Source organism: Saccopteryx leptura, chromosome 11 (genome assembly GCF_036850995.1).
Source record: "Saccopteryx leptura isolate mSacLep1 chromosome 11, mSacLep1_pri_phased_curated, whole genome shotgun sequence".
Classification (NCBI taxonomy): domain Eukaryota; kingdom Metazoa; phylum Chordata; class Mammalia; order Chiroptera; family Emballonuridae; genus Saccopteryx; species Saccopteryx leptura.
The window spans coordinates 79303756-79331403 of record NC_089513.1 but is presented as its reverse complement, the minus strand read 5'-3'; the positions used below and the strand labels follow the sequence as shown (position 1 = coordinate 79331403).

The following is a 27648-nucleotide window of genomic DNA, read 5'->3' as shown; positions in this document are numbered from 1 at the left end:
CATCATGGCTAATAGCACCCCGATTCCCTCAGAAGTGCCCCAGTTTCGATGATAAATGAGACCCACACTCCCCCTAGAAATCAGGGCTCGAGGAGGTCAGAGGGAGGGGGAGAAGCAGGCAGTTTGGGTGGAGGGGTCCCCAAAGCTTTCTTTCCTGGGCCAGTTGTAAGGTTACAGGTCGAGGGAGTGTCCTCTCCCTCCCCCCCCCCCGCACGATGACAAGGAAGGCCGTGAGTCCCCTGAGGGCGCAGAGGGTCTGTCTGTCCTTCCCGTCTCCTCCGGGCTTGTCTGCTGCCCAGGAAGGAACCTGTGACCTTGATCTCAGATCAGCTGGGATGTAGGAGAGGTGGGGGGGGGGGGGCATGAGGAAGTCTAGCCGGGACCAGTTATGACACACCAGGCTGTTGATCATGCCGATGGGGGTGCAGCCTGGCGGGCAGTGGCCTAACCAAAACCAGCCCGGGTGCCGAGACGCCAGAGCTTCCGCCTCTCCGTCATCAGTGTCCCTTATCATTGGGGTTCAGTGCCACCCGCCTTCACCACCAGCCCCGGGGCGGGGGCGGTCTCTTCCTCCTCCAGCGGAGGGTTCAGGAAGGAACGGAGGAACAATGACGCCTTTCTCAGGCTTGTCTCCTGTGTCCTCGTCCCCCAGCCAGCCCTGCAGACGGGAGGCCAGGGCCGGAGGGCAGGGCGGGGCACCCAGGGCCGGAGGGCAGGGCGGGGCACCCAGGGCCAGAGGGCAGGGCGGGGCACCCAGGGCCAGAGGGCAGGGCGGGGCACCTCGCAGACAGGAGCGCAGCACCGGCGGACACGCGATGGCCCGTGTGCCTGGTTCCCCCTGACAGGGGGGGTTGGTGTTCGGGGACAGCCCCCTGGACCGGGAGCCCCTCCCCAGAGGCTGTCCTTGGGGCAGCATCAATGTCCCCCGTCAATGGGGGTGCCACACGGGAACCCTGGAGGGACCCTGGCCTTCGCAGCAGCAGTCCACCTCCTCACGAATGTGACACGCAGCGGGCGCCCTGCAGCCGCAGGAGGGTCCAGGGGAGCTACCCTGAGGCAGGGCTTGAGGACAGCTGCTCCACGGTCACCCTCACAGGGCCAGGCCGTCCATCCGTGTAGCTGGGAAGGAGGTTGGCAGCAGCTCAGCCACCTTGAAAGGACCCACATCGAACACGTGCCCACTTAATCCAGCGCCGACGCGGCGATGCTCCATCCTCAGACGTCCGTGCAGCTCGGGAGGCGGGGAGGGACGCGCGCAGGGGCGCAGCCCCGAGAACATGGGCCGGAGTCTCCCGCAGACCACAGGCCCCTCCCCAGAAATGTCATGAATGGCTTAGGGAAAGGACAGGTCAGGAGGGCCCAGAAAACGCACTGTGGGTTGAGCTTTCCTGAACACCTCTGAAAGTCGTGTTTAAAACTGGGTGACCACTGGCCTGGCTGCATGACCGGCAAGCAAGAAGCAGCCACTGGTGTGAGAAGCCACCATCCCGGCCAGGGCACACAGGAGAAGCGCCCATCTGCTTCTCCACCCCTCCCCCTCTCCTTCCTCTCTGTCTCTCTCTTCCCCTCCCGCAGCCAAGGCTCCACTGGAGCAAAGTTGGCCCGGGCACTGAGGATGGCTCTGTGGCCTCCGCCTCAGGCGCTAGAATGGCTCTGGTTGTAACAGAGCAACGCCCCAGATGGGCAGAGCATCGCCCCCTGGTGGGCATGCCGGGTCAGGTGCATGCGGGAGTCTGTCTCTCTGCCTTCCTGCTTCTTACTTCAGAAAAATACCAAAAAAAAAAAGGAAAAAAGGAGGAACAGTAGGTTAACTAACGTGTCAACCAACTCACATGTCCTCGTCCTAATCCCTGGAACCTGGGAACGTGTGACCTCACCTTTGCAGCTGGGATGAAGTCACGCGCCTTGAGGGCCTCCTGGAGTCACCCGGTGGACCCTGTCTGGTCACATTCGTCCTGTAACCCAGAGAACCTTTCCAGGCTGTGGTCACAGGACCATGGCAGAAGGCTCAGACGCTGCAACATTGTAGCTTTGAAGACGGAGCAGCGGCCGCAGCAGCAGGAGCGTGGTGGCCTCTGGAAGCTAGAAAAGGCCAGGGCACGGCCACCCCTGGAGCCCACAGGAGGGGACACAGCCCCGCTGACACCTCGACCTCAGCCAGTGAGACCCACGTCAGGCCTCTGACCTCCCTCGCTGCGGCGTGATGAGGGCGTGTCGTCTTCGGCCACGCCATGTGTAGCCATTTGTTACAGCAGCCAGAGGCGAGCAATACCCACAGGCCTCCCTGTCACTCTGCCTCTGGGTCCCGTGCAGGGGCTCCCGGGGAGGACCCCCACCTCACCTGCGGGACCTGCAAGGGGTTCTGGGAGACGTGGCCGTCGGCCACCCGGGCCTCAGTGCCAGAAGGCGCCCGAGAGGGGCTGGAATGATGTGCGTGCCCGTCACGTCACGCACACGCAGGGCAGCTGCCCCGGGAAGTCGTGGGCGTGCCCGGGAGCCACAGGTGAACGGGGACGGCCCGGCTGCCTCTCCTGCTCTGAGGGACGGCGGCCTATGGTGGGGCAGACATGGGTGCCTGAGATGTTCAGGAAGTTTAACAAGTGTCACTGAGTCATGAAGGCGGGGGGACAGGCCGGGGGAGACGGCGTCGGAACCGCTGCCCCTTTTACTGCGCTCGAAGTCCCTGTCCTGTCTGCCGGAGAACCCTCACAGGGTGGCGTTGGGGACAGCGTGGACGTCAGCTCCAGCGTCAGGGATAAACACTGACGTCCCACAGCGGAACTCTTAACTATTTACAAAACACCCGGATAAACACTCACGTCCCACCGCGGAACTCTGAGCTGTTTACAAATAACTGCACTGGTCCGCATGGTCAGGTGCAGGAAAAAAAAAAAAAGCGCTCAGTTAAAACCACCATCTTGTGGTTTTCGACAGTCTCGTCTGTGAGGCCAGCAGCGGGCGGCGGTCAGTGGGAGACGAACCAGATCTGAAAGCCCATTCTCTCCCGCCCGGGAACACCGGCCTGGGAAACCCCTCGTCGGGTACCGCTCGGAATGGAGCCATCGCCCAGGCGGGGGGAGGGAGGTGGGCCAGGGGCCCTGGGAAACCCCTCGTCGGGTGCCACTCGGAATCGAGCCATCGCCCAGGCGGGGGGGGGGGGGGGGGGGAGTGGGCCAGGGGCCCTGGGGCACGGGCTGGCCTTGCCCGCCACTTCTCTGCACGTGCCTCTGTCCCTCGGGTTTGCTGCTCTCTGCTCCTCAAGTTCAAGGTCAGGGTCCCCTTGATAACACAATTATGTGTGGTAGGACCTTCCGTTCCCGAGGATATTTTTTTCCCCCAACCACCGTCACGTCCCGTGTCCCACGGAAGCCACAGAACAGGCCTGCAAGGGACGCGGGACTGACCTTCACCTCCCTGGTTTCACAAGGGAGGACACAAGCCCACAGGATGGGACCAGCTTGTCCCATGAGGCCATGTGAGAGGTCGGCACAGCACGGAGGTGTCCTCACGCCGCCCACCCTCTGCCCCAGGTTGTCACTCAAGTAGCCGGACAGCAGGAGGGGTGACCGGTTTCGCCCACCACCTTCAGTCACCAGACTACGGCCTGTGCGAAGCCCCAGTCCTGGGCCGCCGGCCCACTGGCCGTGTCCTCTCGTCTCCCGACTCTGCTCCGGGCCGGACACAGTCCTTGGCGAGTGGAAACCTGTCCCCGCGGTGACATCAGCCCCGGTCAGGGACTCGCTGCCTCTTCGGGCTCCCGTGACATCTCAGAAAATGTTTGCCCTGTGAGTTCTGCCCTAGTGATCTTTGGCCTGAATTAGGAGAGACATGGCGTGTGCTGTTTCTTGTCCAAGGCTTGTTTTGTGATTTTTTTAATTTAATTTTATTTTTTTAGATCCTCAAAGTGTGTTGCTTCACATGAAGAGATTTTCCAGATTTTTTTTTTTTTGGGGGGGGGGGATTTTTTTTTGTTTTGTTTTGTTTTGTTTTTTTCCTCTCAAATGGTTGTGAAATGGCTCTGTCCCCACTGAGGGAAGAAAACAGCCAACGTGGCTGGGCTGAGGGGCCACCTGAGCTCAGCAGGTCCCCGTCCCTGTGAGGGGACAGTTACGAAACTGCAGGGGCTGAAAAAGCCACAAGGAGGGCACCTGTCTTTTATCGTGTAAGCAGCCGGTCTTGCTTCTTGACTCTCATTATGGGAAACCGACCCAGCTAGACCTGCACATAGATCCTAGGATCCGCAAAAAGGACCGTCCCTCCGTCGGCCCCCTTTAATTAAATCAGTGATTCCGGACGTGGGTCCAGAGGCGAGACCTCCCTGGGCTCTGGGGCGTCTGAAGTCCTTGCAGTTTTTAAGAAATAAATGCAGCCCTGGCCTGTTGGCTCAGCAGTAGAGCATCGGCCCAGCATGTGGAAGTCCTGGGTTCAATTCCCGGCTAGGGCATAAAGGAGAAGCGCCCATCTGCTTCTCCATTCCTCCTCCTCCCCCTTCTCTCTCTCTCCTCCCACAGTCAGGGCTCCATTGGAGCAAATTGGCCCCGGATGCTGAGGATGGCTCCATGGCCTTGTCTCAGGTGCTAAAAAATGGCTCCAGAGGGCCCCAGGTGGACAGAGAATCGCCCCCTGGTGGGCATGCCGGGTGAATCTGGTCCAGGAACATGTGGGAGTCTATCTCTGCCTCCCCTCCTCTCCCTAAATTAAAAAAAAAAACAACAAAAAAAACAGGCCCTGGCCGGTTGGCTCAGTGGTAGAGCATCAGCCTGGCGTGCAGGAGTCCCAGATTTGATTCCCGGCCAGGGCACACAGGAGAAGCGCCCATCTGCTTCTCCACCCCTCCCCCTCTCCTTCCTCTCTGTCTCTCTCTTCCCCTCCCACAGCCAAGGCTCCATTGGAGCAAAGTTGGCCCGGGCACTGAGGATGGCTCCATGGCCTCTGCCTCAGGTGCTAGAATGGCTCCAGTTGCAACAGAGCAACGCCCCAGATGGGCAGAGCATCGTCCCCTGGTGGGCTTGCCGGGTGGATCCCAGTGGGGCGCATGTGGGAGTCTGTCTGACCGCCTCCCCGTTTCCAATTTCAGAAAAATACAAAAAAAAACAAAAACAAAAAGAAAACAAGGAAGAAAAGATCACTGTTGATTCGTGCAGGCTTAGTGTCCTCTGAGGGGAGCAGGCAGGGTGAGGGTCTTCCTGGTAAAACCGCACACTTCCCCACCCCGTACACCTCCTCATCAGGAAAGCTCAGACCCTACAAGGCAAGCATCAACCACTGTGTGCAGAATCGCTCTGGCTGGTGAAACGGAAGCGTTTGCTCCCTGGGATTTGCATCACAAATAGAGTTCTCAAATTTGGGCTGACTCTATTTGAATATCATTTCCAGAACAATCGCTTTGATTCGCTGATGCAGCTCCCGTTCCATCTTCCCCAGATGTGCCTCTGTTTGAAATCACTGCAAGAGCAATTATGTCCGTGGGCCCAGTGCCAGCCCAAGTGGCATTTCTTTTATGGGGATAATTCCAGGGTGGGGGGGGACAGCGATCATCTCCTTTATCAAGATTTCTGGTGGGGGAGGGGCGTGTTTAGCGCTGGTTCCCACACCGTCCCTGAGCCTCTGTGGCCCAGTGACCTCGGAGCACTGAACTGAAACAGGCAGATGGAGACAAATCGTGGGCACTGCAGGGACGGGGGCGGAAATGTCCGGGCGGCTCTTGTCCAGCGAGCGAGCGCTGGGTAGCGGCTCCGGCCCCTCTGAGCGCACGTGGCGGTCAGGAGGGAGACGCACGTGGTGGTCAGGAGGGAGCCATGTACTGCTCGGTGAACGCGAGCTGCGGAACCACACTCCGTGGCTTCTCACACTCTGAGACAGGTGACAACAGCGTGCTGTGGAAAACACGTGCGGGAGGAGGCGGTGGGAGGTCAGCCTTCCCACGTGGAGGCGCCGTCTTTCCGCGAGGGCTGAGCCGCCTGCGTGGGTGGGCTCGGAACTTCCTGGTGGCTGGGCTGAAAGGGGGGTGTTGTAGCTTTCCACTGACGTTGTTGGTATCGGGAAGGGGGACGTACAAAATACCGCCGTTCCTGGGAGGGCCAGTCCTGTGCCCCCGGCAATAGATCGTAGGGGAAGCGTCTTGTGTGGAACCGGAGGCAGAGGAAGGTGAGCCTCACAGGGAAGTTCAGAGGCAACACCTTTCGTGCTGACCTGGATTCTTACCTCATTACCCCTCCAAGTTCTAAGGACCCAAAAGGAGCCATGCAAGGGAATTGCACAAAGAGGAAAAGAAAAATGGGTATTTGCCCCCCCCCCCCCATGCCTCTTTGGGAACTGGGGTATGTGGGGGGGGGGGCAGATGAGATCTGACTTTTCCAAGCAAAGTTACACACCCTGATCAGAGTTGGTCTTCAGTGTCAACGGGGGGAGCCTCACCCCACCCCTCACGGGGGGACCCCAATCTGGACAACTGACTTACAGATTCCTAGTAAACTTATGACCCTGACATTTGAGACTTCAGGCTCCAGCAAGACCAACCTGATTAGCAAAACACAACAGAGCATGGAAACATAAGACTCTCCTTGGTTCATACGGCCATCTGCCTTTCTGTTCTTGGCCTGGGTGATGACCACAGTAGCAACGACGATGACGGCGATGACCGCCATGGGTTTTACCGAGCGCATGCTTTGCGCCCGGCTGTATGACGCGCGGGCCTGATGTCTCTCAATCCTCAAAATAAGTGTTAGGAACACCCCGTGTCCCAGAAGAGGGCACCAAGCAGGGGTCACTGTTCCAAAGAGGAGACTCGCACCATCTGTGTGGCCGCTGCTGACCGACTATCTGACCGCAGGCCGCAGGGCGTGGTCCGTTGTCAGGATGCGCGTGAGCTGCGTGGGCCGCGGGAACAGCCGTCACCCTCTCCCACCCGCTGCGGCTTCTCCCCATCGTTTGCGAAGGCGCTGCGCTGTGACCGCCTCTGAGGTCCTGGGCAACTGAAGACCCTCCCCGAACTAGAGCGGAGCGGTCGGGAGACGTCTCGGGAACGTGGGCGGAGCACCGGTGTCGAGCTCAGCGTGCCCTCCCCGGCCAGGACAGACACTCTTGCGCGCGCCCCGTGCTTTGGACGCACAGACAAAAGCGTAACGGCAGGTCGGACCCTCCCCTTCCTGTTGCCAGTGTGAACTGGGGCGCATCGTGCCACCCGGAGGGCAGCAAGGGCCGGGGCCCAGTTTCTGGCTGTGTCCAGCCACCTGTCCACGCCGCTGTCCCGTCTCTCTTGCCACCCCGCGCACCCCCCAAGGCGCGCACCTGCTCCTGAGGCCGGCTTGGAAACAGGAGGCCCGTCCTGCCCGATGATGTATTTTTGGTGCGGGGCAGGGGGGGATTCTCTGCCTCCGAGGGGTCAACACACATTCCTCATGTGACTTCACGCCGTGTTGGAAAGCCGTGGCCTGGTTCTGGTTCCGGATCCCGCGCGCCCGGCTCACCGGTGCGTGCGCGACAGCCGCGGTTGGTCCGGTCGGCGCTCTCCGCCTGTGCCGTCCCACTGTCTCGCGTGGGGCTGGGGAGAGGCAGTGGCGTGAGTGACAGGCTCCCCACCACGCGGTGTGCAGAGCAGGTGGCTAGCGGGTGGGAGGGCGTTCCCGGGACAGCTGACAGACAGATCGTGCTGTGGAAAACCAGCGCTCAGAAATTCCTGCGCAGCGGGAACGGTGCTCAGGCCTTGCACCGTATTAAATGAGAAGATCGACTACCGTTGACCCTCCCCCCACCCCACCCCCTGCCTCCCCCACCGGAATGACAGCCTCGGTCATTGAAGACAAGCTCAGTGTACTCACCTGACTTGCAGGAGACCTGAGAAGGCACAGTCCCCCGAAACAGGCGCCTGGGTGGGCGATAACACCCACCCACTCGGCCCCCTCCTCTGACGCCTCTCCCCTCGGGAGAGGCACGGGCAGCCTCCCCCTGGCCCTCCTTAAGCTGGAAATGGCTGAATAATGCCCCTCCCCCCCCCAAAAAAAATTGGGAACACTCACTCGCTGTTCTCGACACTTGATGTCCGTGAACCTGTATAGTTTTCAGGGCCACCTGCAATGGGGCCTTTCGTGCTCCCATTTCACAGATGAGGTCACTGAGGCCTGGAGAAGGGAAGCCACGGTCCCGGCCTCACCCCCACCCCCACCCCAGGCTGGCTGGAGTGGGTCCTGCCAGCACAGCGTCGGGAGACAGAGGGACCAGTGACCCCGCGTTCCGACCCTGACCTGTGGTCACGCCTAAGTCTTCCCAAGAGTGGAAACGCTTTCCCTGTAAATCCTACAATTCCCAGAAGCGTTCCTCCCCCCTGCCCCCGTTAAACAAGACAGGCCACACTGTCCTGTTCTTCCCATACAGGCTGGCAACGCCTTCGTCAAGTATCTTTTTGTAGTGGGGTTGGAATCAGGCAACTGGAGAACATGCGTGACTCTATCTCTTACGTGTGGAAAGCACGGAAGGCAGGCGTGATGGGTGGCGGCTGTGCGCTGTCTGCACACGGGAAATTTAAGCTCTGGGCAGATTTTTTTTTTTTTTTTTAATTCCTAATGCCAGGCCCTACCCCGTATCAACTACCCCAAATCTCTGGGGGGTAAGGCTCAGACAAGGACAGTTTTAAAAGCTCTCTCCAGGTGATTAATTCTACTATGCAGGTGGGTAGGAGAATCTCTGAGTTAGATGTTGCGTTCTGTTGGGCGCTCTCGCAGGCGTCCCCAAACTACGACCCGCGGGCCGCATGCAGCCCCCTGAGGCCGTTTATCCGGCCCCCCACCACACTTCTGGAAGGGCCACCTCTTTCATTGGTGGTCAGTGAGAGGAGCACTGTATGTGGCGGCCCTCCAACGGTCTGAGGGACAGTGAACTGGCCCCCTGTGTAAAAAGTTTGGGGACCCCTGCTCTAGAGATTATTGATAACTGTGTCCATGGTCAGGTGCACAGGCTGGGCGGCGGTTGAGTATGTGGTCTAGCTCAGTCGACATCTTCATATAAACCCAAGAACTCGGTTCCTAAAAGCCGGTTGTGGCGTTTTGGATTTAACCAGAGAGAATTGAGGGGCAGGGCGTCCCCCCTGAACAACAGCAGAGAGCAGGCACTTCCTTCTGTTGGATCTAACATCCTGCTGCGACCGTGGTGCTGGGTCATTAACCCGCAGTGGGACCCCTCCTGGGGAGTGGTCACAGAACAAGGAAAGAAAAGGCAAGGACATGACGTAAGACAAGCACCCTTTGCTCATGAAACGTCCGAGCCCTTGATGGGGTTGATGAGGCCGTGGGGGCCGCAGGGCATTCTGGGTGCTGCCGGCCCTCCGTGGCCAGGGTGACGGAAGGTCACGTTCAGACACGGGCACCTTCAGCGACAGGAAAGTAGAGACGGGTAGAAGCGAGACCACATCTGGGAGGCAGACACTCGGCTCCGGGTCCAGCGTGGTCAACTGTCCTGTAGGAACAGCTGCCGTGGTCAGTTCAGTTTCCTTATCGGTGCCGCAGGAATCATGTCAACAGCCCTGCCTAGTTCACTGGGCCGCTCGCTGTCCGGACAGGGAGAGGAGGTGTCAGTGCCTTTGGGACGGAGCCCGCCTGCCAACATGAAACGTTACTATGAATCTCCTCACCAATAAAGATGTGTCTTTGAGGCCCCGGTGATAGATACTTAGGATACAAACAGCAGCATGGCCACCCAGAGAGGGACCGGTCTCTATATGCTGATACCCGAAGGGATGGCCGCCTACTCTAAATTCTTGTAAATCCAGTGACTGGCACCACATTCTGTGGAAGGCCCACAGGTTGGAGATGCGGGGACCCCCAGCCTTCCCCGCGCGGAGATCACGTCGTCCTTTTGTTTCTGCGCGGCGACTGTTCCCCGTGAACGCTGCCAGTTTGCTCAGAGTGTTCATTTGTTTCTACTTGTCCCGACAGCCGTGGACTTGTCTGTCCCCGTGTCTGTGGTGAAGGTCTCAGAACACCTCCACAAGCATCTCCCTGTACGTCAGGGCACAGAGGCAAAACTGGGGGCTCCCTGACCACCAGCTTCTCTCCCGGGGGGGGGGGGGGGGCTGTCCATGTCCAGAGAGAGACGGTCGCCATCCAGAGTGTCTCTGTGTTTACCCGGATGCTGACCGGGCTGGAGGGGGAAGTGAGGCGGATCTGGAACCTATTAAAACCAGTGTGGTCAAATTATAGGCTTCTCGTTTGCTTTGAAGTGGGACGGGGCAGACCCACCAAGAGAGACGGCCAAACCACAGTTCCGTCTCCTTCTGGAGAAGATAGACAGACTCCCCTTCTCGATGACCTCACTCTTCTCTGCGCTGAGACCCGAGGAGGACAGGGGTGACCGTGCATTCACCTCGCAGTCACCGCTCTTACGCTCTCCGTGCCCTAACGCGCTCTGCACCGGGGGGAGAGGTTAGGACGTACCGTCTCTGAGGTTACACCGCCTGCGTTCTGCTGGACGCGCGCCCTGACGCCCACACGCTATTCAGGAGAGATGAGGGTCGAGAGCTGGTATGAGTGAGGTGACCGTGGGGTGTGCATCAGGAGGGACAGGTAGTCTTGTGAAAAATCCCCCCCGCCCCGGCTGTCATTTTCCTGCTCTGTAAACACAGATCTGACTCCCTCTGGGTAAGTTGACTAAGGACAGGGAACAGGTAAGGAGTCGTGGCCAGCTGAGAGTGGACATCAGCGTCCACCATGGAAAGGAGCGTGGTTCTGCGTGGCTGACCAGCCAGGGAACTGCCCGCCGCTTCTACCCTAACTGCTCTGCACTCCGACGACAAAATGATTTGCTTTGGGCAACGAGAAATCAGTCCGCAGCTGTGATTCACACGGGCCGCCCTCGGTGTGCGGCAGTGGGAGCCAGGAGCGAAAACCTCTGTCCCTCGTACGGCAGTTTCATTCATTTGCTAAGATGGCCACGCAGGGGACACGGGCCCCAGCCTCCGGGAAGCCACGCGACCCTGGAACTGCAGGCATCTGGCGGCATGCGGGTGCACAGGCTCACTCTGTGGGAGCCCTGCCGTGACGTCGGGACCCCGGGGGGTCTTCTGAAACGAACCCAACTCCTACGGTGAGAGCTCTTCCTCCTTTTCCCTTTCATCAGCTCTGCCTCGTTCAGTAATCATGTGCATGACTTCATACAAAGTGCCACAGGTTTGGGAAGAAGGAGGTAGAATCATCAGAGACAGTCACTCCGAGACGGAGAGACTGAAACACGACTCGTCCATCTCCCTCCGTTAGCCCGTGATGGACAGAAAGTGCCGGCATGCCACGACTCACGTCCCTCCCCGAGAGCCTCTTTCCATTCAGATGTCACTTTAAAAAAAAAAAAATGATGCCTGACCTGTGGTGGCGCAGTGGATAAAGCATTGACCTGGAACACTGAGGTCGCCGGTTCGAAATCCTGCACTTGCTTGGTCAAGGCACATATGGGAGTTGATGCTTCCTGCTGCTCTCACCTCCTCTCTCCTCTCTAAAATGAATAAATAATTAAATAAATAATTTTTTTAAAAAAATGATAACACACAGTTCTATGCTTGTATCGGACTGTAGGGCAAACACCACAGTTCTATGCTTGTATCGGACTGTAGGGCAAACACCACAGGTCGCTGATTTCATGGGACTGGTGCAGCCTCCAGCACCAATATCCCTCCATCCGGAATTCATTTTCATACCGGGTGTGTGTTACGAGGTCTTCCCATCAAGTCAGAGCTGCTCAGATGCGTCGTTCCGATCTCTCACAAGCAGCTGGAGTCAGTTCCGACACTCCCCGCCCCTCCCCGTTTATGAACCTAGAAATCTGCACAGCGTTAGCCTGACCTGTGGTGGCGCAGTGGATAAAGCGTCAACCTGGAACACTGAGGTTGCCAGTTCGAATCCTGGGCTTCCCTGGTCAAGGCACATAAGGGAGTTGATGCTTCCTGCTCCTCCCTCCTTTCTCTCTCTCTCTCTCTCTCTTCTCTGTAAAATGAATAAATAAAATTAAAAAAAGAGAAATCTGCACAGCGTTGGCCATGGTCCAGGCAGTGGATGCACGAGTCCAGAAGGAAGGTCTTGTTCACAGATGTGGCCGCAGCATGGAGGCTGTGAGTAACAACCCGTGTCTTCCCACATGAATCTTTATGCTTGCCTCCCCTGCAGGAAGGAACCCTCACTACTACTTTTTTCATTTTTTTATTTTTTGGTAGAAAAAAAAGCAAGTTGGGGGCCGGGGGCCGAGAAGCCCAGGCGTACGAGCTTTGTGTCTCTCACGAGCAGGGGCCCCTGTGGAAACCCCTGGGGCTCTAATACCCTCGTGTATTATTTTCGAGTCTATAATAAGATGCCTGAAGGCTAAGCCTGCGGAGTGCTGCTTTTAAAGGTGTTGTCATAACAACAGGAATAAATTGATGGAAGGTAACGTGCGTGTGAAAGGCCTGCCTTCTCGTGTTAAGTGTGCGGCGTCACCGTCACCGTCGTCATGTGAGGGCCTCGTGGTGAGCCCCCTGGCTGAGTCGGAGGCCGCGGTCACACGGTCACGGCCCGGCCTGTGTTTCCCCCGTGTTCCTCACTGCAGAACGGCCCGCCGACCCTCCATTCGTGCCACCCGCCTGGTCTGACGGACAGAGATAAATCGATTGACCCGATCAAATACGTATCCATTCGATTAGGTGGCCACATCAGAAGAGCTCTCAAGTAGCCTCTTACCCTTTCTCTCTTGGATGGAACAGACCGGGGCGGGGGGGGGGGGGGGGGGGCTTTATTGATCGGTCCTGAGTCCCGTGTTCCGCCCGCCTCTCCTGCCCCGTAGCAAACGCCGCGTCAGGCACACGCGCTGGGCCCGGGGACCAACACCTCACGTCCTCCCAGAACCTCCCAGGGCCTCTGTGTAGGATTTCCAAAGAGGTCGCTCCATTCTCATGAAAACAATAAAAATAAATAAATACAAATAAAAAGCAGGAGCTCATCAAAATGGTGATCTCAGTCAAGTCAGATTTGCCATCGTAGAAGATGTCGGTGTCATGTTGACGCTGTTTAGAAGTAAAGAAGCAACAACAATCGCCATTCGCTCGACACGAGTCACCAAGTTCCGGAGACACCCAAGGGGTCAGTAACACCAGCCAGGCACGGGGGCACGGGGCCGTTTCTCCTGTATCCGAGCGTTGCTATGGAATCCGGTGATCAAAGACAGAGGGTTTGTGGTGGGTGTATGTTTCTCTCAGCCGCATCAACCAAGCGGTCTACGAGGACCGTGTTCCTAAGACATTTTCCCCTTCTGACATCCACGAGTTTGGCAGGGTTTAATCCAAATCCATCGATACTGTCTGTCTTGCCTGGGCAAGTCCATTTCTTATTACCAAGAGCTGCGACCTCCGTTGAAATGCATAATCCTTAGCGCACGGGGGGGGGGGGGAGGGCAGTGGGGGGCGGATGGGGGGTCCCGTTCTGACACGTGCTGTGTCCCACGCGAAGGTCGGTGAGTGTCCCAGGGACGTGTTTTAGAATAAGCGATGACAGCACGACTCACAACCCGCTCAGCTCCTCGTGAGGTCGGAGCCTGGGAGTTTTTATGCCCTGAATCATCTCTCCTGATCACCGCGAGGCCGGCTGCTGCTCGCTGCCTCTTATTCAATCCGCCAGAACGGAAGAAAAGCAAAGTGTTTTCACTCTCCCAGGCGGGAGCAGCGTCAGTTACCTGGAAGCTGACGGCTCCCCGGTGAGTCGACCTGCTACTCAACATCTCTTCTCAACTCCCCGCGGGATTCAGCCAGGCTCTTAAAATAGCGTCCCTGTGACCTGCTGTCATTTCTCGGAGGAGGGGAATGAAAGAGAGAAGAGGAGGAGAGGAGAGCGGTCATGTCAGATCACTAAAATTCTGTGCGTCTCCTCACCGGGAAGGCAGGTGTGGTTTGGTCGGAGTGCGTGGCACGAGGCTGGTAAAGCTGGGCGGAGCCTCAGAGGGCAAGTTCTGGTTAAAAGAGCAGGACCATTGTCATTTCCCTCCTGCAACAACCTCGCTGGCTTGGGACTTATTACTATCCCCGTACTATCGATGAGCAGAACTGGAGCTCAGACCGTATCGGGGGACTTGGGTGAAGAGGCCCGGGTCAGCCAAAGCTTCCCTGTCCTGCGCTGTAGGAAGCCCCACGCGGACGGTGCCCACCCTCGGGGAGCTGGGAGCATGGCTAAAGAGATGAGGTACCCGGGAAAACATACATGAACAGTGATCCAAGCGAGTCCCTGACGACGCTGATTCCCACCAGTAATGCAAAGTGAGGTTGTTCCCAAGGCAGGCGCGGGCCGTCCGCAGAGCCGCTCGGAAACGGCGGGCTTTCGCATCCTAGGACGGTACGGGGGTCCATCCCGGCAGTTCTGACAATAAATAAACAAGCGCATAAAAGGACTCGGGCAAGCTCTTCCGTACAGTAGGGAAAAAAAACCCTGATTGAGTTCAAGGTCGCGGCTCGGCCTCCATCATGGTAACAATTGATTGATTTGGGTGAGAATCACCAACGGGCACTCAAACCTCTCAACCTCCGAGGTTAAAGAAACAAGATATTTGCAGAGCCTCAGAATACCTCCCCGCCAACCGCTTATCAATTTACAAAGGCAAAAATAGTAACTTTCCGGGGAGAAACGGGCCAACCACACCCTAACCGAGTGATCCGAGTTAACATCCCCAGTAACGGGGACCGAGTGACCCCTTGCTGTCTTCTGAGGCAATGCCTTCAGCAGGCAGGACGTCAGCGTCACTTAGGTGACATCGCTGCCCCCAACGCACAGCCTGACTCCCCTGAGGAGAGGACATCAGATAGACCCCCGTCAACTAAGGGACCTGCTGTAAGACAGCTGGTCTGTACTCTTATTAAGGAAGGGCCCAAGGACCATCCCGGGTTAAAGGACACAGGACATCTGATGACCCCAGAGGAGAGGTGGACGTGACCCTGGAAGGAAGGAGGGTTGGGGGAACAGCGTACAGGACACCAGTGGGACAGCTGGTGAAATCGGAGGAAGGTCTGCCCATTAGAGAAAAGTGCTGTATTGAGATTAATTTTCCCCGATATTGATCATCGTCCTGGGGTTCTGTAAGTGAAGGTCCACGGCCTAGGAAATACTCCCTGACTGCTTAACAATAAGTGTGCGTCGTATTTGCAAGCTGCCCCATGGGGAGGAGCCAATGTATTTATATCCATATATGTAAATGTGCACATGTTGATTGCTCTCAGGTGACTCAGGAAATAATGGTCGTGTGTGTGTGTGTGTGTGTGTGTGTGTGTGTGTGTGTGTGACCCAGGCTCCCAATTAATTGGCGTGTGAACCGGGCTCCCAAAGTAGCCGTGTTTTTAGCCCTCCCTCAGGTTTAAAGTAGTTTAACTTTAGTTCGACTGCCTAAAAATGGCTGAATTCCGAACGAGGCGTTTGCCATTTCCCTGGCTTTCACGCCCATTCTTTCCTCCTCGTGAAGCTTCCTGGCTGCCCCCCGCCCCCGCCTCCCTCTCCTTTCAGAGAATTCTGTTATCTTAAATTATTAATAACAGCTAGCTCACGGCTAGCAGGCGCGATGCGTCGTGTCCCCTCTGCACCCCCCCAAATCCGCTGCGGTGAAACGGGAGGCAGGGGCTCCAAGCAGGAGCGTGCGTGTGCGTGGCCCAGCAGCCGGACACGGTGGGGCCCAGCGGAGCCCCGGGTGGCCCGACTGGAGCATCACACCCTGTCCCTGGGGGCGCCAAGAAGTAGGAACCTCTCCTTAGATTTCTCTGTCCTTTCTTTTTTTTTTTTTTTTTGTATTTTTCTGAAGCTGGAAACAGGGAGAGACAGTCAGACAGACTCCCGCATGCGCCCGACCGGGATCCACCCGGCATGCCCACCAGGGGCGACGCTCTGCCCACCAGGGGGGATGCTCTGCCCATCCTGGGCGTCGCCATATTGCGACCAGAGCCACTCTAGTGCCTGGGGCAGAGGCCAAGGAGCCATCCCCAGCGCCCGGGCCATCTTTGCTCCAATGGAGCCTTGGCTGCAGGAGGGGAAGAGAGAGACAGAGAGGAAGGAGAGGGGGAGGGGTGGAGAAGCAGATGGGCACTTCTCCTGTGTGCCCTGGCTGGGAATTGAACCCGGGACTTCCACATGCCAGGCCGACACTCTACCACTGAGCCCACTAGCCAGCACCTCTGTTATTTCTTACATCACAACTCGCTCGCGTGTTGACGTGGCTACAGCCCTGTTCTCCTCTCTGATTGAATGATGACGCTGTTCAGAGCAGAGGTCAGTCCTCAGTTCCCTTTGGCTCTTGGACAGCACGTAGCATCCTGCCGGGGTCCAGCATGTCACAGGGGCCTCATGACCCCGTGTCGATCGATGGAGTCTTAGAAAACGTGGAAGGAGAACTGATCCTCTCAGTTTCCCGAGATCCGAAAGCGAGTTTCTTTCTTTTTATTTTTTCCCTTCAAGTTGGTTGAACCCGTCTTCACGAGGGCAGTCTGTGTTTCCGAAGCACTCTGCCTTGTCTAGAGCCTCCACAGGGTCGATGGGAAGTCCAGTTTGAAGATGTCCCAGTGGCCTGGTGATGGGAGGATGGAGCGGTGGTGTGATCTGTGTGGAATCTCACAGTCCGTGTCTGTGGACTCGGGGAAGAAGTTCTACAGAGAGCCACTTGAGGTTCAGCGAGTTCACGACTTGCCCAAGAGGCCGACGTGGCTCTTCTCCGTCCCCTCACGAGGACCGGGGCTGTGTCCACGTCCAGCCTTTCTAGAATTGCTTCTATCCATTCACACGCTCGGTATCACGCATGCATCTACCTGCCATCCGGTTAGTGGAGAAGGTTGGCAACCAGGAAGCCATGATTAGCACCACCTTGACTTATTTTTCAGCTGTGTACACGTAAAAAAAAAAAAATAGCCAATGACTTAAAAATATATCTACTTTCTTTTTTAAGATTAGTCAACTGTTCTGTAATAGCTACCTTGCTGCCGTATAATAAGCAGACGCCTGTTTTTAGGAGTCATCTTAAATAGTCATTGAGCCTAGCAGGCCGCTCACTTCTGGTCCCCGTGCCTCTCTCAGACAATGGAATTATGCTTCTGCTCTTGACCAAGGCGTTGGGGGTGGGGGTTCGGGGGGCGTGAACAGGGCGCACTGTCGGGAAAGGCGAGGACCACGGATAGGTCGGGCTCACAGGAGTGACTCAGGAAGCACAGCGGGGCTGGTGTCCTGCGCCCCGTGCACGGGGTCTCCTGGGGGGGGGAAGGTGTCCGCAGGGGGGCGGTGGGCGCTGAGGTCGCCGTCCAGAGTCTCTTCAGGTCCCCGTCTCTCCTGGCACTTCCTCTCTTGAAGAAGGGACGGCGGCTTTTTCCAGAAGTTAACAGTGACTTCAACAGCTTCACGGATACGGACATCATGGGCCACCAGAGGGAAGCGCACGGTTTTGGTTCCAGTAAACACGCTCGCTGGAGCGGTCGCCGCCACCACGCGGTTTTAGAACACGTTCCGGCAGCCGCCCGGCCCCCAGATCCTCCCCCCTGTCCCCAGCGTGGGCACCGCCAGCGCTCACTTGCACTGACGGTAGGATTGTTTTGGCCAGCACGTCACCTTGGCCACCTGCCAGCGTCCCTGCTGGTCATCGTCTGATCTCGGACGCTCGGCCTTGGTCCAGCTTTGGGGGGGAGGGCACCGCTCCGTTAACTGGCAGCCGTCGGCTTTTCAGTTGACATCCCTCTCGTCACGAGAAAGGCTTTGGCACGAACTCGCTTCCTGATGCAGAAATCACCGATGTCTCTCACGTTTTCTGTCGTCAGCGGGGTTTTTCCAGAACCACCTGTTCTGTTCTTGATTTTTAGATAGAGGAGACTTGCTTAAGCGAAACGGTGCGAACACCACACCATTCACACCTTCCTGTCCAGGGGCAGGGCGGTCCAGCGGCTGTGTCACGTGTGGCCTCACGGGGCTTGACGCCCAGCCACTCCAGGGGTGCCGCCACCTGTGTCCGCCCTCGGTGCCCGGCTGGGGAGGGGGACCTCGGGCCAGCCTCACGGCACCCGCTCTGCCTCTGGGCGTATCTGAAAAATCAGAAATCAAAAGCACATCTCACGTAGACTGGCTGGACTTCCTTTTACCCTCCCGGGGAGCACCTGGAATCCGGGGGGACCTAAGGAACCTGTTAACGATAGTTTGTAAAAAAAAAAAAAAAAAAAAAAAAACTAATTTAGAAACCCCTCGACCCAGCTCTAAAAGACGATCGGATAGAAAAAGCAAGGTCGGACATTCAGCGTGCCTCGTGCTCCAAGTGACCATGTCATTGTAAGCGGGGAGGTTCGCGCTGAAGGTGGGAAACACACCCAGATTCCCCGTGGCTGTCGCTGGGTGACAGACACTTAGGGGTTTCTTCTCCCCGCCCCTCAGACCCCCGCCCGGCCTTCTATGTGCTTTTCTGTATTTTCCTAATAGAGTCGAGTGCGTTTATGCTTGGAGAAGCTAAAAATAACATCATGATTCCCATCTGCTCTGACGGGTCCGTGTACCCGGTGCTGACACCCAGGAGTGACATTCCTTCCGGCTGGTGAGACAGCTCGGCCGGCGCCTTCTGGGCTCATCACATGGGCAGCCCCTCCCTCTGCACCGGGCGGTGTGAGATGCGTGCCCGACGGGCGGCGAAGGGGGTGCCCTTTCCACGGGCTGCCAGGGCCTCCCCTTAGCGTGCCTGACCTGGGGCGTCCCCGGACCCCCTTAGCGTGCCTGGCCTGGTGGGTCCCCGGACCCCCTTAGCGTGCCTGACCTGGGGCGCCCCCAGACCCCCTTAGCGTGCCTGGCCTGGTGGGTCCCCGGACCCCCTTAGCGTGCCTGACCTGGGGCGCCCCCAGACCCCCTTAGCGTGCCTGGCCTGGTGGGTCCCCGGACCCCCTTAGCGTGCCTGGCCTGGTGGGTCCCCGGACCCCCTTAGCGTGCCTGACCTGGGGCGCCCCCAGACCCCCTTAGCGTGCCTGGCCTGGTGGGTCCCCGGACCCCCTTAGCGTGCCTGGCCTGGTGCGCCCCCGGACCCCCTTAGCGTGCCTGGCCTGGTGCGTCCCCGGACCCCCTTAGCGTGCCTGGCCTGGTGGGTCCCCGGACCCCCTTAGCGTGCCTGACCTGGTGGGTCCCCGGACCCCCTTAGCGTGCCTGACCTGGGGCGTCCCCGGACCCCCTTAGCGTGCCTGGCCTGGTGGGTCCCCGGACCCCCTTAGCGTGCCTGGCCTGGTGCGTCCCCGGACCCCCTTAGCGTGCCCGGCCTGGTGGGTCCCCGGACCCCCTTAGCGTGCCCGGCCTGGTGGGTCCCCGGACCTCCTTAGCGTGCCTGACCTGGTGGGTCCCCGGACCCCCTTAGCGTGCCTGACCTGGGGCGTCCCCGGACCCCCTTAGCGTGCCTGGCCTGGTGGGTCCCCGGACCCCCTTAGCGTGCCTGACCTGGTGCGTCCCCGGACCCCCTTAGCGTGCCTGACCTGGGGCGTCCCCGGACCCCCTTAGCGTGCCTGACCTGGGGCGTCCCCGGACCCCCTTAGTGTGCCTGACCTGGTGCGTCCCCGGACCCACAGATGTTCCGATACGGGGACAGGGGTCTGCCCGCTCGGGCTAATCAAACACGCGGGGAAGCATACGCTAGCATGCTAGTGTCTAAACATAGAACAGGAACCGGAACTGTGGCCGAGATGAAAGTTTCTGTACGTGTTTCTTCCCCTTCCACGTCCTGTACGGGCTGCACGTGAGGACCTGCTGTGTGACGATGACATTTATGTCCCCATCCTGCAAGCAACCCCCCGGGGGTGACTGCTGTCCCTCATTCATTTAGTCTTAAAAACAAACAACAAACAAACAAAAAACAGCACGTCTACCTTCTCCAGACAGCGGGATGTGTCCGCCTCTGAGCGGCAGTCACACTGCACCCTTTGCTTCTGGTCCACCCAGGGAACGACACTTCCCGGGTGTGGGGAGCTCTTTCCTCTCCGTCTCTTGTTAGCTGCCTCAGCCCCCTCCGCAGACCCTGCCGTCCCCAGACTCGGGGCTCTTCTCCTGCCAGTGTCATGAGCTACCTTCTCATTTCAAGAGACTCAAGGACTTCAGGCCAGGCGGTGGTCCTCGAACCCACCAAGGCCAGCACACCTGTGTGACCACAGCCTACGGGTCATCAGAAGACACTGGCTTGTGTGTCTGCGTTCCGCTGGGTCTTAGGAGGGAAGAGAGAGAGCAGCCGTTTTCGTTGCAGGAAGAGTCAAGAAGAGACTACCAGTGGGGCTTCTGCCCCTTGTGCCGCCAGGCTCAGGGCTGACTCAACCCCCACCCAAGGGTGCTCAGGATTGCGTCCAGAGAGAGTCCACTCTTCCCCGGGGATTGTGGGAACTGCCAAGCGGGGTGGCCGCCTAGTGGGACAGCCAGAGCCTCCTGGGACAAAGCCCATTCGCTTTAGGTCAGAAACCTTTCTAGGATGGAACGCACCAAAGTAAGTGTTAGTTCTGCTGGCTTTTCAGAACAATCAGGGGAGGAGTCCATCATTTGGGGGCGGGCAACATGCAGAGAAGAGACTGTTGTTTCCTATGGGGTCCCTTGCTCTTTAGTTGTGGCATCTGGTGAGCCTTCGCCAACCGGGTTGGGTACAGTGCCTACCCCCAGGAGGGCAGTCTCATCTCAACAAGTCTTGCCAATGAAAGATGTTCGTACACAGCTCAGAACTCACAATAGGGACTTCACTGGGGAGATCGGAGCCGTCCGGGTGTGATCAGGATTTATGAAACCGCATCCATTATTGCTTAGAAGTCCTGTTTCTCTCTGGAAGACTATGGACAGCTGTCCACCCAGCAGAGATAGCTCATACATTCTTGTATGTGAGCTCTCTCTCCTCCCACCCTAACTCGGACCTCCCCGAACATCTGCAGTTTCAAAGAAGAGCTTTGTGTCCTATTTTGTCATACACGAATACATTTTCCTATGTTGAAATTGATACAAAAATTAAAATCCTCCTGACTGCACCTTCAGTCCCCCCTCCGTAGACTGTCCCCCTGTGTACACGTTCAGAACTGTCCTGGTCACGGACGTGACATTGCTCTGTTTTCCACATCCTGGCCTCGTGCTCTGACTTGTCCGGCTGTCTGTCCTGGAGCTCTTGCAATGTGGTCATGTTGTTTTTAACTGCTACACAGTCTTCTCTTCTAGAATACATAGTATCCTATCCCGTGGTTGTGCCGTTATGTATCAGAATCGTTCAGGTGTTGAACATTTGTATCATTTTCCCTTCTTCGCTCTTAGGCTGCCTGTGGTGAACGTCCTGTGTGTGCCTCTTTGTGAGCTTGAGTTTATCTCTAGAGGAGACACCAGAGAGTAGTAGCTGTGATGGGTCAAAGGATAAGTGTCTTTTATATTCTGAATGGATGTTGCCAAAGGGTCCTACGAGCGAGCGCTGGGTACCACTCTATACCCTAACGGTTCTTCAGGAGACGTGATGGGTTCCAAGGAGCATCTGCGATTACAATGTAACCATCTCTGTTGTGGGTTTGAAGTTCTTCAAGCCTGAAAATGAGTCGTGTAGCTTCCGCGGGGAAAGGGGGGTCTGGTAGCTGAGCAGGGAGCAGGTCTGGGGGGGGGGCAGCCTGAAGACCCAGGACGCCGAGAGATGAGGGTGGGATCATCAAAAAGATGACAGTGACAGAGCGTGCCAGCCGGGGAAGGACAGAGGAGGCTGGAAACTAGCAGCAAAGAACTCTCCCTTGATCTCCAAGATGGGGTGTGGGGTGGGGAGGGTGTTCCGTGTCACTGGCCCTCATACCCCTGGCTCCACACCTCCCCCGCCCGCTCTGGCTTCTCTCCCAGACCCACCAGCTTAGCTCCGGGGCAGACACTCAGGCTTGCTTTATGATGATGGCCTCGGGGTGATGCATCTGCCCGTAGGGCGGCTGACCGCTGCTTAGAGATCCCAGCCTCCCCCGCTCTCCAAGTGCTTTCCTGATAACAATCATTTCTGAGACCAGAAGGACGCAAGGGAATGTCAGAACCTTTTACCCAGACTGGTTGCCGCTGGCCACTGGTTCAGCACGTAAATGATGGAAAAAGCATCTCAGGATTTTACTTACCCCCCCCCCCCCGCCCCCGCCCCCAGAGCATTCTTACGAGCCGCAGAACCTGGGACAGACATCTGTTTCATCCTCAGGCATCTTTCTTAGCCGTGGTAGAAACAGAGGAAGAAGGAGGTGATTTCACAATCCGGTTCGTCTGTTTTTCCCTCCGTTGTTTATCTCACTTGTCTGGACACTGAAACTTTGCAAAGGGAGGCTCATTGGAGACTGACCAGCCTATTCTTTTTTTAAATTATTTTTATTTATTTATTCATTTTAGAGAAGAGAGAGAGAGAGAGAGACAAGGGGGGAGGAGCAGGAAGCATCAACTCCCATACATGCCTTGACCAGGCAAGTGCAGGGTATTGAACCGGCGACCTCAGCGTTCCAGGTCGACACTTGATCCCCTGCGCCACCACAGGCCAGGCCAGCCTATTCTTAAAGTTGAACTTGAGACATTTAGCAGATTATTTCAACTAGAGGTTTACAATTTGGCATCGTTATTGGTTTTCTGTTTTGTTTGTTTGTTTTTGCTTTGTTTTGCTTTGCTGACTGACCATCAGAACCAACCTCAGGACCTTTTAGAAATCCCTAGACCCAGGTTGAATTCCATGTTAATTGCGTCAGAGGCCCCGTGAGTGAGCAAGAGGCATCAGAGCTGAAGCCAGCAGTCCTGTGAAGAAGACAAACAAAAAGCCTTTTCTGGTATAAAAATATATCATTTCTAGCAAGTCCACGACAATCACACAGTTGAAGTATCTCAGATACCGCCTGACCAGGCGGTGGCGCAGTGGATAGAGCGTCAGACTGTGACGCGGAGGACCCAGGTTCAAAATCCCAAGATTCACCAGCTTGAGCGCGGGGTCATCTGGCCTGAGCAAGGCTCACCAGCTTGAGCCCCAAGGGCACTGGCTTGAGCAAGGGGTCACTCGCTCTGCTGCAGCCCCCCACCCCCCGTCAAGGCACATATGAGAAAGCAATCAATGAACAACTAAGGTGCCGCAATGAAGAATTGATGCTTCCCATCTCTCTCCCTTCCTGTCTGTTCCTATCTGTCCTTTTCTCTGTCTCTGTCACACATACACACACACATACAAGGAAAGAGAAACACTTCAGGTACCGGGGGTCTCTGTCTGTCGCCGAGTCCCACGACCCAGCAGAGCCCAGCACCGCCCTGATCCAGCCTGTTGTGCTTCGGTCCTAGAATCGCCAAGTGCAGAGAGAACGTGAACCAGGGCGTTCTCTTGTTCTCGATTACAAGTCGGCGCCCGACACAGAGACCTTTCCGAGCCCGAGAAGGTGTTTCTAAGGAACAGTGCGCAGACCCCTTCCACAGCAGCCGAGAGCTGTCAGGAGAACCCCGGGGTGGGGGGAGGGCTGAGTGGATCCCACTTGTTTCTGAGCCTTGCGGGTGGGGAGCGGTCGGCAGAGAGCCTGCTTTCCGAGTGCCCTGGGTCCTTCCTGCTGTTTGCAACGTAGATGGCGATCTTACTGCAGATACCTACTACCCCTGTGCTGCTTTAAAAACTCCTAAGAACGTCCGAAACGTAAGCCTCCCTCCCCCCCCCCCCCCCCCCCGGAATGAATGGGTACGTGCAGACGCGGAGCACAGAGCCAGCCTGAGGCCTGTTGCCAAGTGAGTCAGACCTGCTACTTGCAGGAATGCCCGGAAGCCCCAGAAGTGCTTTCTTCTGGGGGGGTGGGGTTAAAGGCTTGCCGCGTGGGGAAGGGGCCGTGTGTGTGTGTGGTGTGTGTGTGTGTGGTGTGTGTGTGTGTGTGGTGTGTGTGTGTGTGTGGTGTGTGTGTGTGGTGTGTGTGTGTGTGGTGTGTGTGTGTGTGGTGTGTGTGTGGTGTGTGTGTGTGTGTGTGTGGTGTGTGTGTGGTGTGTGTGTGTGTGTGTGTGGTGTGTGTGGTGTGTGTGTGTGGTGTGTGTGTGGTGTGTGTGTGGTGTGTGTGTGTGTGTGTGGTGTGTGTGTGTGGTGTGTGTGTGTGTGGTGTGTGTGTGGTGTGTGTGTGTGTGGTGTGTGGTGTGTGTGTGTGGTGTGTGTGTGTGTGGTGTGTGGTGTGTGTGTGGTGTGTGTGGTGTGTGTGTGTGTGTGGTGTGTGTGTGTGGTGTGTGTGTGTGTGGTGTGTGTGGTGTGTGTGTGTGGTGTGTGTGTGTGTGTGTGGTGTGTGTGTGTGTGGTGTGTGTGTGTGGTGTGTGTGTGTGTGTGTGGTGTGTGTGTGTGTGTGGTGTGTGTGTGTGTGTGGTGTGTGGTGTGTGTGGTGTGTGTGTGTGTGTGTGGTGTGTGTGTGTGTGGTGTGTGTGGTGTGTGTGTGTGTGTGTGTGGTGTGTGTGTGTGTGGTGTGTGTGTGTGGTGTGTGTGTGTGTGTGTGGTGTGTGTGTGTGTGTGGTGTGTGTGTGTGTGTGGTGTGTGGTGTGTGTGGTGTGTGTGGTGTGTGTGGTGTGTGTGTGTGTGTGTGTGGTGTGTGGTGTGTGTGGTGTGTGTGTGTGTGTGTGGTGTGTGTGTGTGTGGTGTGTGTGTGTGTGTGTGTGTGTGTGTGTGTGTCAGGCTCCGGGACCTCCTCCCTTTGCTCAGCCACTTCCAGCAGGGTGGAGCAGGGGCTCCCGGGCTGGCGTCCCCGCCACGTGGCCATGGCTCCCGGAGTCCTGCTGTGGTCGGTTTCTGCTTCGCTTCGTGGTCACCCGGGTCTTCAAAGGGCAGCCGTTGTCGCTGGTCCAGCGGCCATGTGGCGCCGCCCGCCCTGGGGGTTTCCCACCTGGACCGGAGCCCCTGCTCCCTCCTTCCCCCTCTGCAGGGAGGTCACCTGCTGGACAGTGTGCCAGACTCTTCCTGCCCTCAGGGCAGCCATGGGGGGGGGGCCCAGGGCCGCCGTCTGGGAGGGGGCAGCCAGCCTGGGGCCTTGTCTGCCCGCGGAGGCTGCTGTGTTCTGACCTTGTATCTGGGCCCCAGGTGGTAAGTCTGGACCTCGGGGAGCATGTGAGGGAAGGGGGGTGTGCTTCTAGCTGCTGGTCCCCTCCCCTTTCCTCCCTCGCTGTGCTTATCACAACCCGGACTGTCAGTCCCTCGTGACCGCGCCTTCTCCAGTTCTGCACTGTGTCAGCCTCTCGTGACCGCGCCTTCTCCAGTTCTGCACCGTCACAACAGAGAGACTTGAGGGGAGGCGAGAGCTCCCTTCTGCAGGAAACTCTTGCATTTGGGTTTGGTCTCCAGACTGCTCAGCACCGGGCTCTGCCCTGAGACCCGGTTTCACCGGCGATGCAGGCCCGGGCTGGACTCGGACATGGGCCCCAGCTCCGTTTCGCTGTTGTTCTTGAGTGGAGGTCAATGTGACAGTGGTTTTGTGTTTTGTTTGGTTTTTGAGGGTACATGGTTGAACCGTGTTTTTAAAAAGCATATCTCTGAAGGAAACTCGAAGTGCCTGATCTCTGGGCGTGACTTTTATTTCTGTCTCGGAAGGGGGGTGGGCATCTTGGTCTCTTCCCCCCAGAGCTGCTGAACCCTCCTCGGGCAGAAAGAGAACGTGACAGAGGGAAGCTTTGCAAGGTATCTAACGGCCCGGCCCGGTGACTCACCTCACCTGACCTCCTGTCACACCTCTTTGCACTGTTGACAAGCCGAGCGCTTTCTGCCCAAACCTGCCCCTAATCTGCCACCCTCTCCCTCCGCCCTCCCGACAGGCCTGCCAGCCCGACTCCCAGAAATCATGCTGGTGGGGTCCCCGTCCTTCTCGCCCGGAGGGCCCAATGGCATCATCCGCAGCCAGTCGTTCGCGGGGTTCAGCGGCCTGCAGGAGAGGCGGTCCAGGCAAGTCCGGGGGCGGGGTGGGGCGGGGCGGGACGGGGCAGGGCGGGGCAGTGGGTGGGGGCGCTGTCCCGGGACACAGCCACGGAGGCTGCGGGCTCTGACGCGGTGAAGAGCGTCGGTGCACAGGCGGCCTCATCAGCACGCACACACACGCACACGCACACGCGCACACGCACACACACGCACACGCACACACACGCACACACACACACACACACGCACGCACACACGTGCCGCTTTCATCTCTGTGTTGAAAAGGCTGTGAACGACCACAGGGAGCTGATCTGGCTGCTGGTCTATCAGGGAGAATCTCCCCCGCAAAGGACACGGCTGAGGGTTTAGGGACGCCCCTCCCCCCGCCCCACTCCTGTGTGTTCAGGTCTTTGCCATTCGTCCTGTCACCAGCAACAGCAGGGTGGCCTTTTTTCTGCACCTTTGGTTGACACAGAGCGTTTCCTACATGTCTCTTCCAGTTTTTCATGTCATCTCTTATGAGACTACGTGTCCCTTTGTAATTCTCCCCCCTTGTGCGTTTACTTCAGGAATAACTAAGTCATACATGTCTCGAGTGCCTGTTTGGGGGTGTGGATATTTGCCTGTTTTCTTACAGAACCAGAAAGGCCTTTTCTATATCCATGGCAACACCATATCTTGTCCGTTCCTCCCTGGTTTGATTCATTCACTACCTTTTCTTTTTTCCTCCTTTTTTTTTCCCTTTTGCCCCCCTTCGCCCACCTAGCTCACCATCCACCACCGCCTCTGGTGGCCAACGGTCTGCTCTCTGTACCTATGAGCTTGGCGTGTGTGTGTGCACGTCTGTGTGCGTTTAAATCACACATATAATGAAGATCATATGGTATTTGTCTTTCTCTGATTTATCTCACTCAGCATAATATGCTCTGGGTCCATTCGTGTGGTCGCACATGGTGACATTTCATTCTTTTTATGGTTGAATTATAGTCCATCATTTATATAGATATAGATATAGATATGTAGATAGATAAATATATAGCTATAGCTATAGATATATAGATATAGATGATATAGATAAATATAGATAGATATAGATAGAGATAGAGATAGAGATGATATAGATATATAGAGACATAGATATAGATGATATAGATAGATATAGATATAGATAATATAGATAATATAGATAAATATAGATAGATATAGATATAGATGATATAGATAAATATAGATAGATATAGATATAGATATATAGAGATATAGATATAGATGATATAGATAAATATAGATAGATATAGAGATAGATATAGATATATAGATAAATATAGATATACAGAGATAGAGATAGAGATGATATAGATAAATATAGATAGATATAGATATAGATATAGATGATATAGATACATAGATACCAGAATTTCTTTATTCACTCACTTATCAGTGGACACTTAAATTGCTTCTGCATCTTTGCTATTGTAAACAATGCTGCAGTGAACACAGAGGTGCATAAATCTTTTTGAGTTAGTGTTTCTTTTCCTCTGGATAAACACCCAGAAGTGAAACTGCTGGGTCAGGACTGCCCCCTGCCTCTGACGGAGACGCTGGGTTTTACGTCCTGCCTGAACGTAACTTACTCCATGAACACAAAGCACACGCAGAAGCCATCCTCCCGGCTCCTGGGAGCTTGCTTTACTTTCACACGACACGGAATGAGCCATCTGTCGTGCCCGTGGCTCTCGGTCCAGGGGGCCTTCGTCCATTCCCATCCTGGTCACACGTCATAGATGCTCATGCCCGCCTGGCTGATGCACG

General features: G+C 56.7%; 1 protein-coding gene across 6 annotated transcripts in view; it reads left to right on the top strand.

Annotated features, from left to right (window-relative positions):
• The window catches only part of RIPOR2 (RHO family interacting cell polarization regulator 2), a 147187-nt gene that overhangs the window by 64991 nt on the left and 54548 nt on the right, over nucleotides 1-27648 (top strand). For 5 of the 6 annotated variants that reach the window (XM_066352653.1, XM_066352651.1, XM_066352650.1 and 2 more), the window contains exon 2: nucleotides 25737-25863. In XM_066352653.1, the coding sequence (XP_066208750.1) occupies nucleotides 25763-25863 (101 nt within the window). In that variant the 5' untranslated portion in view covers nucleotides 25737-25762. Of the gene's footprint in view, nucleotides 1-25556; nucleotides 25603-25736; nucleotides 25864-27648 lie in introns of those variants that run through there. The other variant, XM_066352652.1, reaches the window with a different exon arrangement.